The 14600-nt window shown below is 40.1% G+C and overlaps 1 protein-coding gene across 1 annotated transcript in view; it reads left to right on the top strand.

Moving 5' to 3' along the window:
- SMOC1 (SPARC related modular calcium binding 1) overlaps positions 1 to 14600 on the top strand; it is a 114793-nt gene that overhangs the window by 59977 nt on the left and 40216 nt on the right. Inside the window, 2 exon segments of the mRNA XM_019472077.1 lie at positions 4904 to 4993; positions 9832 to 9912. Of these exon segments, the coding sequence (XP_019327622.1) occupies positions 4904 to 4993; positions 9832 to 9912 (171 nt within the window).

Genomic DNA, 14600 nt, shown 5'->3' with positions numbered 1-14600 from the left:
GCTTCAGTTGACCTGGCAGGTCTTTGTTGCATCTGACCAGAGTTACTAAAGCCACAGAAAGGTGTATAAGAGACCTAAGTCCCTCAGGAGTGATCAAGCCTAGGAAAGCTCTTTCTCCCTTCCCGTTGGTTTGACAGACTCACTAAAGGTGGACTTTGCTACATTGAACAGGACATGCTAAGAATTCACTCATTGTCCTGGCTATCTGTGCTCGAAGTTGCCTCTTTAGCTTCAGCTATGCTCTGTAATGGCTCACCCAAAACCAGACGATGGTAAGTGAAGGAACCACTTGACACTGGACAAAGGCTGCCTCCTCCCAGGGCAGAGCTATACATGCAAAATTATCATCCTCTTACTCTATCAGGCTGACTCAAAGTCTGGGAACCCTTGATGCTCAAGCTGTAGACTTACAAAAAAGACTAGATTTTGTACAAGGCCTGGATGGTTGACTCCGTAAACACTAGTGCTCTTAAAAATGATAGAAGTGTTTACAGAGTGTCTCATGGATTCCAGTGAGAACACAAAGGTGATGTACTGAAGGCTAAGGTTGCTTAGGAAGACTATAGATCTTAATCTGCTAATGTGGTGATGCAAGTATACAGATGACTCTTGCAGTGGGTATATTTTCCTGGGTGGGAGATGTGGTATAGGAGGTTAATTCTATCACCTAACTTTCCGCTTTCTTCAGCTTCCATTAGGTGGCTTGAGGCAAGAGCAGTGATTCACAGCAGCAGGCAGTTACTTCACATTTTCCCATAGTAATTTGTTTTTTTCTATGTCAGGGAGTTTACTTTTCCCCAAACATAACTCGAGTTGCTCATGGCTTCAGTGCCTGTTGTTCAGAGTAAAAAGATCACTTTAGCAGTCATCTTTCACATGAACTGAATTTCCTTGTCTCTCAACCACAGCATATACTGCAGTCATTCCAGATGTGGATGCTTGCTAGATATTCTGCAAGGGTAAAGGAGGGGAGTCCTAGTGGGAGCATAAAGAGTTCTTACCCACCACTAGCAATAGATCTGAGTTATTGTCAGGGTAACACAACAAAAACTGTTCTTAAGCTTACAAGCCTCTGACAGTAGTAATGCAAGTGGGCTTCTGGCTTATAGCCATGGTATCTTAATGTGAAAATGGCTTAGGGAGAGTTGTTTGGACCTGCCTGTTTCAATCTTACCAGTGATAAGATAAAAATACCATTTTTAAGTCGACACCAGTTGAGCCAGAAAAATCAGTTCAACTTTTGCAGGTGTATCCTAGGAAAAGGAGGCTTACTGGAAAGGGGTTTTATGGCTTTAAAACTGTGTCCCATCAGAGGTATTCTGTTGAGTGATGCTGTCTGTATTCAGTGGTTGTCTTGGAAAAATAAAGTGGGTATTCATGCTGTGTTGTAAGACATGGAAAGAGAAGCATGCCAGTGCACTCTTCATCAAGGCTCTGAGAATATTCTGCAACCGAGGGAAATTATCTTTGATGGTTCTGCAGTACGTGAGTTCCTGATCTGGAAGCATTGCCATCTAGAGGGATTAGGAAGCACTTACTTGACCTCTTTGATCCCTCTGTTTGTGACATGCTCTACATGAGGAACTATTGCAGTTACACGCCTTTTTTGGAAGTGTGGAATTTAATAGCTTTTTGAAGAAAGGAATAGATCGTACTTGATGAACATATTTCATGACCTTTGGCTGTAAAGTAACAATATCCTGTACATCTTGTATAATATCACAGGAGACCACAGGTCTGTGAAATAGCTTGGTTTTTCTGTTCTATGTTAAAATGTTTCTTTAAGGAATACAAAATGTTTGTTCAAAACTTTCAGGTATGTAAAATAGAACTTATTCCTTGTTTACCAGGAGCAAACAGACCAGTGGAACAAATGTTTAGTGTGATGAACAGTGCATTGAGCGAGAAGAAAAATCGAATGAGAGTAGACAAGTATTAGGGTTGTTCTTCTGCCCAAAGGGAATGGCAGTGAAACTTTTTTGCCATAAGCTAATTTGAAACACTGAGACCTACTGAGAATTCTCCAGTCTAAGTAGTAGATTTGGTAGTTTCAGAGTAAGAAGCTGGCAGCTAGGAAGTGAGCATGGTGTTTTTAATAAAGTGCAATTTTTGTCTTTTATGTGACTATTTCATGACCTTCAAAAAAATAATCAGAAATATCCCTGCTTTTGATTTTTGAAATATGGTGAATGTAATTACAGGGCTTTTGTCTATTGCATGTTTTCTTGTACGTGTGATGAAAGAACTATACTTGCTCGAACAACAGGGGGGTAATTATACTTCCCTCTATGTGCAAAACCCTTAACACTGTACTGGGTGCTGCTACAATGTGGACTTAGTGACAATTTGGCCTTAGTAACTCAGTGAGGAAATGATTGTGTAGTTCACAGCCATTTTACAGAGATGATCGTAAAAATAAAACACAGTTCAAAGGTTAGTTTGGTATTTTTGTTTATTTGCTGCATTTATTCTGTCACTGTCTAATACCCTTCAGTAGCTTAATGGCTAACTTCATACAAAAACTGCTACAAAATTCTGTCTTTAGGAAGAATGTATTTCCCAAATTATAATTGCTAGTGTCTCTGTTCTTCACATGCACGAGCCTAAAAGAACCCTCCTGAACCTGAAGCGTCCCAAAGTTCACAAAATGGTTTGCATAAGTGTTGTGGCTCAGATTCATTTCTAATTTTTCTCTGTTGTTGGCTTCTGGGTTGCTGCTTTGAATCTGAAAAGCAATTCTGTAATTACTTGGTGCAGAAGCATTCATGAGAACAATAGGAATAAACTTATTATCATGCTGGTAAGTTTTTTTGGTTTTTTGGTTTTTTTTTTTAATGCCAGCTCTCTTCCTATTTTATGTAACTTAGGAATTGTTCACCTTTCCAGTTGTTCTATGAATATCTTTTGCAGTTTTGGGTTGGTTTCTCAATCTGTAAAGCCAGTCATGCTGATTACATACTGCTCACTGCTTCATTACAGTGTGAAGTGTCACCCTAAATAAATAAAATGTCATAGCTGTGATTTCTGGGATCTTGTAGAAGCAGAGCAGGCTATTCTGACAAAAAAGTGAAGATCAACTATTTACTTTTATCCAGAGATTTCTTTAAAGGGCAAAATCTTCCTTGTAATTTAAGCAAAATTTGGGAAATTCTTCCAGAAATCGGTTGCTCAGAGTTTTAAAGAAAAATACTGCTTATCCATATTACTGGTAATACCCAATAACACGAAAACTCAGAACAATAGTTGACTGAGGAATGGTAGGTATTTTTTCTTCCAAATATTTTTTGCTGTGCTTATAATGAAGCATAAAAACAAATATATTGGTCAAGAGGGAAAATGACAACAGGATCTCTTGCTTGTTTCTGTCAACCTCCTTTACATCAGTGGATCTCTGAGGCTGAAATGAAATTACATTTTTTCTTTCTGTGAATTAGATTGCTTTCTGTGGAAATGCGTAAAATTAATGATCTGTGGAAGAGGTGTTCAGGCTTTTGCTCACTTTATAAAACTGCAAATACAGGTATTGGTGGAAAAATAGTTTACAAGCCTCTGTTTTCCATCTCTGCCTTTCCCCTTCCAATGGTCTTTTATATTGGTTCCAATTACAAAAGTAAGGGAAGGCTGAGGACAGTTATTGCTGCTTGTAGGAGGGGCTGTCCCACGCACCTTTCCTCCAAATGGCTTCTGCCCTGTGTGTCTGATACAGTCCTGGAGACGGTGGCAAGCCTGGCTTTTCTGGCATAGACTTCTCCCTCCAACTGATTTTTGCTGTGCAACTTTCTGTTTTAGGTTACTGCCATCTTTGCTGATGCCTAGTGTCATCTTTGTAACAAAAATAGTTGTTACAAATTGTAAATTTTTAAAGCCACTGTATTCCAAAAAGGGGGAAAAAAAAAAGGCAACCCTAGGCTAATCTCATCTTAGTTTACATCCCAACAATGTTCTACATTCTTATCTTGCTATGTAACAAAAGACTTTCCTCTACAGTTTGTTCCAGCTTAGCTTGCCCACAGTCAAAGGTTTTGCCTCGCTTATAATGCTATGCCACTGTCCTCGTGTTGTGTGAAAATGCTCCAAGCTGGGGCTTGATATCCAGATCACTCTGAGCACTGAGGAAACTAGACTCAGCCTGAATCTAAGCTGGGTCTGTAGATATGATGGATAGGTGTACTAAGCCAGACAGAGTGTAAACTCAACGCTTTTCCCTGTGGTCCATCTCTAAATTTTGAGATTTATATTTCCTGTGGAATCATTTTTTGGTTGAAGCTTTTAATTATGAAAGACTTGTGGTCAGAAGACATGGAGCGCTCCTGCACATGAAAAACCTAATCTAAGAGAAGTTCTTTTTCCACGATTTTGCAATTAGAAGACATTGCCACGGCATTGCAATTAGAGAATACCTTGATGCAAACATTGTAAGAAAAAAGATTTGCTATTGACCATCCCTTTCTAACAGCTCTGCAGTGAATGCTGGTGCCAGGTTCTGCACAGGTAAGTTTCAGAAGAAGAGTTTTTCTTTTGAACAAAAAGAATAAGGAGAAAGACACAGTGGGACAGCAATCCCCAGACCTCTGCTGTCTCAGGAAATGTCCTGTGTGGGATATATAGCCACCTGAAACTAAGAAGGCGATTGCCTGATCAGTGCAACAAGGGGGGACTACCAGGTGATGCACACCTATGGTCTGTGGAGGGAGACGGGAGGGAGGGAGGCTTCTTTTAAATCAAGGGATAGTGCTTGATGCATGCTTGCTATGTAAAATGTTATTGCTGTTAGTGTAAACTCTGAATAATTTGTTTTCATTCTGTCTGTCTTCTCTCTCTTCTGGACTTGGCCGGGCCATGTACAAATCCCAATCATTCAACAGTACTGGAGAGTAGATAGTATTTACCTCAATAATGGTAGTTTCTTTTCGATTCTTTTTAACCCTCAATTCAGATGACGGTTCGAAGCCAACGCCTACCATGGAAACCCAGCCTATTTTTGATGGAGAAGGTAAGAGCATCCCTTAAAAAACCCAATAATAACAATAAAAGCTACTTCCTCCTCTCTCTTCCCTAGGATTTATGGCTCAAACGCTTTCTTTATCCTGCAAAGCAGAAAAGCCAGTGAATCTCATAAGTTATCCAAATTTCACAGTGCCCTTGGGACCTCAGGCATTTTCCCTAATCCTTTTACATCCTCCCCTCTTCCCTGGAATCCAACAATAACACCAGTTGACCAGATTCCTGGGGTAACCTTGGAGGAAAAAGGTGTCATGGCAAAAAGAGTGTGCATTGAGTCAGAAATGACAACTTCCTTTAGACTGTCCTTACCCCCTCACTCTCTCCACCCTTGTGATACCAGTGCTGGGAGTTTCATAACCTCTGCAGTGGGTTACAGCTTCATGAAAGAGAGGGTAGTGCTAAACCACAGCTTGTGAATGTTGACTTGGAAGAAAATTGCTGGGAGGTTTCTTTATTTAGCAATTACTTTCGTTGACGCACGTACTATTTAAGCAAATGAAGTCAGTGTCCTGGGCACACTTAATTCATGGCCCACCAAGGCAGTTTCCTTCTCAAATGGGTTAATCTTGCGATTGTATTATTTTGGAGAGGGAATATCAGACTTTAGTCCATTGGAAGCCTTGAAACAAGGATAAAATGGCTGTCATCACAGAGGGGTCATGCTTTTTACACATACAAACACAAGTACCAGTGGGGATAGTGGTCCTTGGGTAGTGAATGGACCTATTAGCAGCTGCTTAGATCTTGCATATTGCTTAGAAGTAGTGCATATTTTCTACAGATTTAAACCCACAACCATTATAGTCAAGCTACAGGCTGATGTCCGAACCACTCTGTGATCCACCTGAAACTGTAGACCTTAAGGCAGTGAGGGGAAGGCCTATGCATTTTCATAGTGAACTGCTGTACTTGACACTTTTTTAAACTGGATCAGTGGAGACTGCTGAGCAAGAGTAGGTGGTGCTGTTGATACCTTCTGCCTTCTTGTAAAAACAGGTGATGGGGTGGGGTTTTTTGTTGCTAAAATAAGCTCATTTAATGGCAAGATGCTGTAGTCCTGTCACTTCCATTTAGTGATCATAGCTTTGTAAGAATCTTCTTGTGAACTTTAAGAAACAAAGCAAAGCCCTCAGAGCAAAAGCATTCTCAAATAAACAGAGGAGACTGAAGCCATGCTGACTATATCTTGTTTATATCAAAAGAAAGTTCCTCCTGGCAGCAAGCTGATGTTGTATTAAATTGCTGTTTGTAATCACAGCATGCTTCTGGCCTTTAAGTTTTCCCCTGAGAGGTTGCCCATAGATATTCAAAGGAAAGAATGCACTAGTAAAATGCAGGAGTGAGCTGATCTTGTTAATACAGCCTGTTCAGAAGCTCCTTCTAGGAGACACTCAGTGTTTTGGTCATTCAAATAGAACTGGGCAAAGTTCTTGAGAAATAGTGTAGTGAACAGACCTTTTTGGTCCTTCTGGTGACAGGCAGAGCCTGAAAAAAATCTTGTCCTATGGAAAACATTTTCAATCAAAAACCTTCGCTTTGATTTGTAGGTGAAATCAAGTCTGATAAATGGACTTGGACTGTATGATGAAAAATCTTGTGATATATTATGCAAGACCTTATCTCCTAGACTTCTAGAGAGAATGACTAATGCAATGGCTTCCTGTTGTATTAGCAGTGTCCCTTATGACTTGGGAGAAGAGAGTATGAGTATGACAGGCAGGTTAATCAAGCTGTGCGTCGATGAATAACAAACTCTAAGTTTGTCACTCTGTATTTTTGTCATCTCTGTTAGTAAAATAGGACTAACTGGATTTGTGGTCGTTGTAGTGATAAGCATAAGACCCATGGGTCTGACGAAAAGTTTGTATATCCACTACCTCTGAGCGTACTGTCTCCAACAGTGGCTTAAAGTGGGTACATCAGGAAGAGTGTAAGAAGCATTTAGGCTGGAGAAGAGAAGACTTAAAGGTGACCTAATAGCAGCCTTCCAATACCTACAGGGAGGTTTATCAAGAAGATGGAGCCAGGCTCTTCAGTAACGCATGAGATGGGAGACAACAGTCATAAATTGAAACAAAATGTTTGGACTGGATATAAGGAAAAACTTCGTCACCGTGAGGACAATGAGGCAGTGGAAGAGATTGCCCAGAGACATGATATTCTGTCCTTCCTTTCTGAGCCGGTTGGATAAAGCCATGAGCAACCTGGTCTGTTCTTATAGCTGACCCTGCCTGGAGCAGAAGGTTGGACCAGACACCTCAGGATGTCATCCTGAACAATCCCTTGATTCCATCTGAGCAAACATGTCATGATACTTCACTAGAATACTCTTCCAGTGTCTTAGGTAGGGTCTTCCTGAGGAATGCCTTGTACTTGGTGTCTGACGCAAATGTCAGATGACAGAAAAGGGCAAAACACTTATCCATTTACCTGTCAGGTCTGGACTCTTCGTAGATGTTCGAAGGAGCTAAAGTCTAAATCCCATTCAGTGGGTTTGAGATTGCTGGGCTCCTGAAAACCTGTGTATTCAAAGTCAGGCAACCAGGGTTAAGCTGATAGCAACATGAATGGACAATAAAAATGTGGAATTTTTTTCATGCTTTGTTTCTGGGTGCCTACCTTCAATCCACAAGGGGCTGACTTTTCAAAGGGCATTGAATACACTCAGCAGCCCCTGAAATGTGTGATACCTCTTGGACCTTAGCATCTCCAAGATGAAGGTTCACCTTTTTCATGTTTTCACCTACATTAGAGGATAATGAAAATTCAAATTTCAGGCATAATAAGTTCTCCTCCCACTCCCTACCATTGTCCCTGAGGGCATAACAGAGCAGTGCCAGAGATAATGTAGATCAGATAACTTACTCTCGTGTCCAAGGTTTGAATCATAAAGCAGTCATCTCCTTAAAATTTATTTCACTTCATTACAATGCAGATCTCAGTGATGTTTATAGTGAATCTCCTCTTAGGACAAGATTCTCCTCTACAGAAGAGTATTTTATTAATCATCTCTGCTATAGTTTTAAATTAAAAAACCTTTTATTTCCTCCTGCACTTCTAGGCTTTGTTTTCTTTGCATCCACCCTCTATTTAGTTTCAGTGTGCAAGTTGTATTCATTTCCTAAAGAATAACTTCTTTAAACATCTTCTCTTTTTGGTAAACTTCACCTCTTAACTCAGTGAGAATCTACTCTTCCCACAGATCTGTTCTTCAGAGGAGTCTATGTTGCTTATCTGTATTTCAAAAAATGTCCAGGTTAACTGGATGGAAAATACATTTTTATGGTAGATCCCAAAGGATTAATTATCTTTTCTTTTCCTTTCTCCTCTTTTCCCACAATTCCTTTTTCTGCACCTTTCAACCTCACTTAAAGCTATGCACCACTGTGTCTCTAAAGGCCCTGACCCATTCTTCGGCATCTATTGGCTTTGGTTGTCCCTCCTTTTTCAGCTGTAGACATACCCAGTTCATATAATGCAGAGCGAGAGCTAAATTTCATCCCAGGTTTAGGAGTTTGGATTCAGAACTTTGGCTTATGGACTTTTTCTACTTTTGTGCTTCTCCCCTTCCTACCTCTCACCCAGTGTTTAATTTGATGTAGTTCTCCCCCCAAAAGGCCCAAGGTATATAGGTATATGTATTTGTAGGAGCACATCATGACTGAGTGGTGATAAAATAGTGTAGTGAAACCTGCAGATAAGGCAATCTTTGTTAAGCAAACTTTTACTACTGCTGGAATATCAGTGTTCAACCTGTACTTCCATATGAAAAAATGCCCTGAACATGATTACAATAATGCCTACAATCAATGTAGCTGAAAACATTTAGGAAGGAAAAATTCCCTTTCATTTTTCCTTCGTGCTCTTATAATGTATAATCAGTTTCTCTTGTAGTCAGCCAGCTTCTCCCTTGCTGAGCAGATCCATGTAAATGTCAACAAGGGAGCAAGAAAACTCTTGTAAAAACTTCTTAGAGGAACTTAAGACAAACTCCGGGATCTAGTATTTAAAGTATGCTCTTGTGGAAACTGAAAATTTTTCAGAAAATACTAGTTCTGAAAAATGTCACTTTAGAAGCTCTAGCACATGGTATTGTGTACTGCTTTGCTCAGTTCTAATCAAATGCTGATGATGTGTCATTTCTGTGGCTTAGGGCAGGTTCTGCTGTGTTTTTATGTTGATTGTAACACCTCAGAGGAGGTGCTCTAAGCACTTTTTTCCCCACAAATTTATGTTTGGATGTCTTGGTTGTAGTGCATCAGACATGCTTTTCTAACCAGAACTTGTTTCTTTAACAGAATTCCTTTCAAGTCTTTCCAGAAATATCTTCATTTCTCTGCCTATTTATTTCGGATTTTGTTGTTGCTTGACCACTGACTGTGGTCAGCTCTTCTTGGGCCGTTAAAGCAATATTTAAGGTCTGGATTGACTCTTTTTTAATCTGGATTTCATACATACTTTAGTGGAAACCAACATGTACTATAGCACACAACATAATTTTTGAGATCTCTAAGTCTTGAGGAGAAAGGCTTTAGACTTGAGAATTTAGGAAGTGGGGGGTAGAGGGAGGAAAAAAAAAAATGTTTTGCCAGCAGAGAGGTACTCTCTGGAACAGGAAGATAATGAGATAACCTTGTGGAAGACTTACAAATAGTGGTTCATAAGAGGTAGAAGACCTCACCAGGGGATGAGCCAATCTCTACAAAGGTGATGGATCAGTTAAGGCATGATTGTAGCAAACATCTCGTCCTCATGAGTAACAACCATGTGCATTCACTAGTTGCTGTAGTTTCTTTAAAGCAGGTGCTTTGTTTTGTTTTGTTTCAGAAATCACAGCACCCACCCTTTGGATTAAGCACTTGGTCATCAAAGATTCCAAACTGAACAGCTCCAGTATAAGGAATTCAGGTAATGTTCCATCTAAAAAAAAGAGGTTTCTTTTAACTAGGTCGCAGTCCCTCACTGTCTATTCTTGTTTCATTCTTTCTTTATTGTAGCTATCCTGCTGCTTTTCAGTGTTGCAGGACTTGAAGTGTAGGCTATAAAATAATTTCAGATAGCATCCTTTTTTGTGTCCAGAAGGCCACAGTCAATGTGTGATGAGGGGTGTTTCTGTTTCCCCAAACCATGACTGGGGGACCTCTAATTTTTTCATCTGTTAACTCATCCCAGCCAGCTGTCATTTTTATTCTGTTTGTTGTTCAGTCTTTTATGGATGTACAAACCGATTCATTTGGCTCTGAGATCTGAGCTGTGGTTTTTGGTCTAAGCAGTTGAGAAAATACAGAGAGGGGCTTCTTTTCTAGCAACTTCAAGATTCTTCTCTGCAGGGGATATTTTTTGATAGAGAAATGATTGGATTATTTCACAATTGAAAGTAGGTTACTTATGTCTGGTGCCTAAGTAAATGTTGAGATTATTTTTTTGGATAATAGAGTGGATGAGGGAAGACCCAAGCATGAAAAACATCAAAGAAAAGATCATGAACATGAGTGGGGAAAAAGGGGAGCAGGAAGATGTGAAGTTAGGATGTAAAACTTGAGATTGGAGATGAGGGTGAAACTGTGGAGTCACTGAAATCACAAGGAACTGGAAGAATCTGAAGAGGAAAGTTAGGGATTCTTGGTAAGAATGGTTTCTATCATATATTTTAACTGAAGTGGGAGAAGGGAAGTAGGTAAAGGGAATATTAAAAGAAGAAAATTGCCTTAAGAAACCATGGGTTTACCTTAAGGTTTAAATAGGAGCTGCTACTATTGCATATATTTTATGAAACAATATATGCCTAGAATAGCTGTTGGGAATAACTCCAGTTCCCAGAACGGATAATTGTGATAGCTTGAAGTACTTTGTCACCTGATATTTCTGGATTAGCCAGAGAGCATTCATGGCACTCAGCAGTTCTCTTAACCTTCCTGTGCCACTTCCCAGCTGCAGGGTGAAATCAGTGCTAGGTTACGTGAGATTCTCTTGCAGCAGAGTGGAGAAGATCTCTTAGCAGGAGGACATCCATCATTGCCCAGACCCCGGTTTTAGCAACAGTCTCCTGTGCCTCACCTCCGGACTGTTTTTGTAGCAGGGTGGTCTGTGTAGGAACTGCCAGTGGGAATCATACAGAAGCTTCAGATAATGTAGGAGTATCAGCATTCTTCTTTAAGGATATCTTTCAGGGGAGAGCAAATGCAGCTTGTGTTTTGTGAGCTGCTGGGACAACCAGCAGCTCACAGTGCAATTGAAGGTGACAGTTTAATATTAAAATCCTATGTAATGGGTCCTACCTATCTTGGAGACCAATTTTCCTTCCAATGCAACAAACCTGGTAGCTGTGATGGAAAGAAGAGTTCCTAGATCTGGGTTCTCGGAGGCTTTGTAGCCTCCGGGACTTGGGAGCGGGAGGGTCTTTTACTTGAGAGCCTGTCTCCCACCCTTACTTGGTCCGACAGAGCCAAAGTAAGCTAGCTTTCACGTTGTAAAGGAAATCAGTTTGTTCAAGTGTTTCCTCAGGAAGCTGCCTGATGTAAACTGGAGTTTTGTTCATGGAAGTGTTCCTTTTGTGAGTTTACTTTTGTCTGCTTTTTTTTCCCAGTTGGTTCTGATGTCATTTCTGTTATTCAAACAAGATTATTGTGGGTGCATGCTACAAATTGAAAATAAACGATCTGGAAAATTCAAGAGTTCTGTAAGAGGTGGTTTCTACAGCAAGCTAAAATGAGATGTGTGGTTCATCTGATTCAGCCCTACTGATTGCCCTGACAGACACTCATTTGCTGTAGGATCTCATTAAGAGACTGGGTTGCCAATTTTTAGCCCCAAATTTCCACATTAGGCCTTACAAATACACAGCCGTCTCTGTTTCTTACACTGAATTATTGATATCAAGAAATGCTGCCTCATCAAAATAGGGCTATGATTTAGCTGATATTAGGTGCGGGCTACTTTAGTCTGTTTCTTTCAACCAGTGAAGCCTAGCCCCTTTAGTACCTTTCATTCCTTGTCGTATATGTTAAAAGGCAATGTAGGGTAAGTGGGATCAAACAACAAAGAGCTGGGGACGATAATTATCATTTAGAATCAGGTTCTTCAAATGTCTTCAAGTCTGTCTTGGCTGAAGATGATGAAACAGCTATCATGAGACAGGCATGCAAAATTAGAGGATGTTTTTAATTGCTTTTGGCCCTTGTCAGCTTGAAATATTAATGCTCATCACACTTCTGATTTTTCATTTATTTTTAAGGGGTTAAGGTAAGTTTTACTAGCGCAAGATTGGATTTTTGGTTTTGGTATTCGCTCAGCTATATTATCTCTTTGAGCTTGCACTTACTGTCTTGAAGCAGATACAGTCTGGTATCCTCTTGCAGCAATTTAATGGGATCACTGAAATGAGTGAGAAAAGACCTGGTAGGTCATCTAATCTACTGCCTTAGGCCTAGTGAATGTTTTTACTGTATGAAGAGCAGCATTTTCTAGTATAGCATAAATGCCTTAGGCAATAAAGATTTCACTTCTTCCCACAGGAAGCTGCTCTGCTGTCTGAACTCAATCTCAGGATTTTTCTTTTTGTAATATCCAGCCTAACTCTTTTATTTTGTTCTTTTTCATTAGTCTTAAGTTCTTGAAAGCCTGCTCTATTCCTTGGAGTTTGTATACTGAAACACTTAACCCTGATCTCTCTTCCCTGCGGTAAATTATAGCGCTGTCCTTTGCAGTGAAGAGAAGTCCAGTAGAAACTATTGTCAGAGGAAGTGTGCTGCTCTCTAATCAGCACTGACATTGGACATCTTGGAAAGCTAGCACCATCACTATATCAACCATGAGGAGAATTTAAGAATTGCTATATGGAGACAAATAGGCTCTGTAATTTGCTATCATTGTTTCTGGTCAATGTTAGGCTTCAGAGTGAACCAACCACCAGGTAGCTGAGCATTGCAGAGCTGGTGACATCCCGTGTTGCATACGCAGCCTATATCTCGTAAGACCTGCATTTGAAATCTGAGTGTTCCACCTTCCATTTAGTGTTGACAAACAGAAGAGGTTCTCCTGAAACAGTCCTCTCTTTTGGAGCATTTATGTTTTGCTTGGCATGTGTAAATACTAATTAAGCTAGGGATCAGGTAAAGCAGAATGACTCTAGCCTGGTAATTGGAGCACTTGACTGAGAATCTATATGTCTCCAGGCGTTTTGCCAGTGAATTTTTCTATGCTAAGTAAAACAGCATTGCTAGGAGGGATTGCTAGTGCTGTTACCCTAGCCCACCTTAAAGAATGAAATGACGGCTAGATCTCTTTCTCAGTAGGCTGAGATGCAGGTTCAAATCTTCTCAGCCAGAGGCAGGAACCAAAATATGAACATGTTCTAACATCTGGACTGTTGAGTAGCAGAAAAGTTGTGTTTTTTTCTACACTTATAAAATCAGAAGACTTAGTTTGTGAATCCTAAAAGCCCCAAAGTCAGTTTTTTCTTTTTGGGGCAAGTGGAAGATCTAGATCCACCCAGTATTTTGTTTGTTGTGGCAAGATGACAAAAACATTTTTTGATGTTTGTTTTGAATTGATTTTCACCTTCCCCAAACATGCACACCCACATGTGCACACACATGGATACCCCAAACTAAGCCTGTTATTTAGCACTGCCTTCTGTCATTTATTTTTAACACTGCCAGAGCAGAAGGCAATACAGATGGGACCTTTGCAATGGCCATTCTCTAATCAGCATGGGTGGGAACTGTCCTTTCATTCTACTTTTACTGTTTCAGCCTTCTACTTTCCTGCCTTCTCCCCCTAACCTATTCCAGCCTGGAAGAGTCCAAATGGTTATTCTTTTACAGTTCTTAATCTAGGGAAACACTTGATAATTTATCCTGCTTCCAAGAAAATAAATCTAATGGCTGCCTGTTTGGGAGCACCCCGTCTCCACTGAGGAATCCATGGTTGTTCCTCATTTCCAGAGTTGGGTTATCTCCAAATCCATTTGTGCTACTTAATGATTTGGTTTTAGTTAGCAAGAGATTCTAGCCTGTATCCAGCTCACCCTGACAACCTTTAAGAAAACCACAGAGTGATGTAATGAGCTCATGCATGGAAAAATAAACAGCTCTAGAGAAACCATCAGTAGCAGCCTCAAGTAAATATTCTGCAGTCACTGGGGTTTTGAACATGACGTTATTTGAAAGGAAGAATGAGTAATATATTAAGGTTAGCAGCTGAAGACAGGTTTGTGTGTGCCTAGTTAAAAAAAAAAAAAAAGAAAAAACCCATTGCTGTTTATTTCAAAATCTTGCTTGTTGAATGGGGGCCAACTCCATGTGGCCCATTCTGTTCAGCTCTGGCACCCAAGCATCATGCAGGCGTCTCGTGTGACAGCTTTCCAGTGATAGAGTTTTCTGCTGTCAGGAGCTCTTAGTGGACAGAGTATAACTGTAAATGAGCTTTGAAAACAAGAATGGTGGTATGTATTCACATTTCTTTTTAATTGAATTCAAGTTCTCAAAGGGAGAAACAGCTTGAAAGCTGCATGTCTCTATATAGAATCATAGAATCATTAAGGTTGGAAAAGACCTCTAAGATCATCGAGTCCAACCGTCGACCCAACACCACCA

Source organism: Aptenodytes forsteri, unplaced genomic scaffold, assembly GCF_000699145.1.
Source record: "Aptenodytes forsteri isolate BGI_AS27 unplaced genomic scaffold, ASM69914v1 Scaffold3, whole genome shotgun sequence".
Classification (NCBI taxonomy): domain Eukaryota; kingdom Metazoa; phylum Chordata; class Aves; order Sphenisciformes; family Spheniscidae; genus Aptenodytes; species Aptenodytes forsteri.
This window is presented reverse-complemented; position numbering and strand designations above follow the sequence as displayed.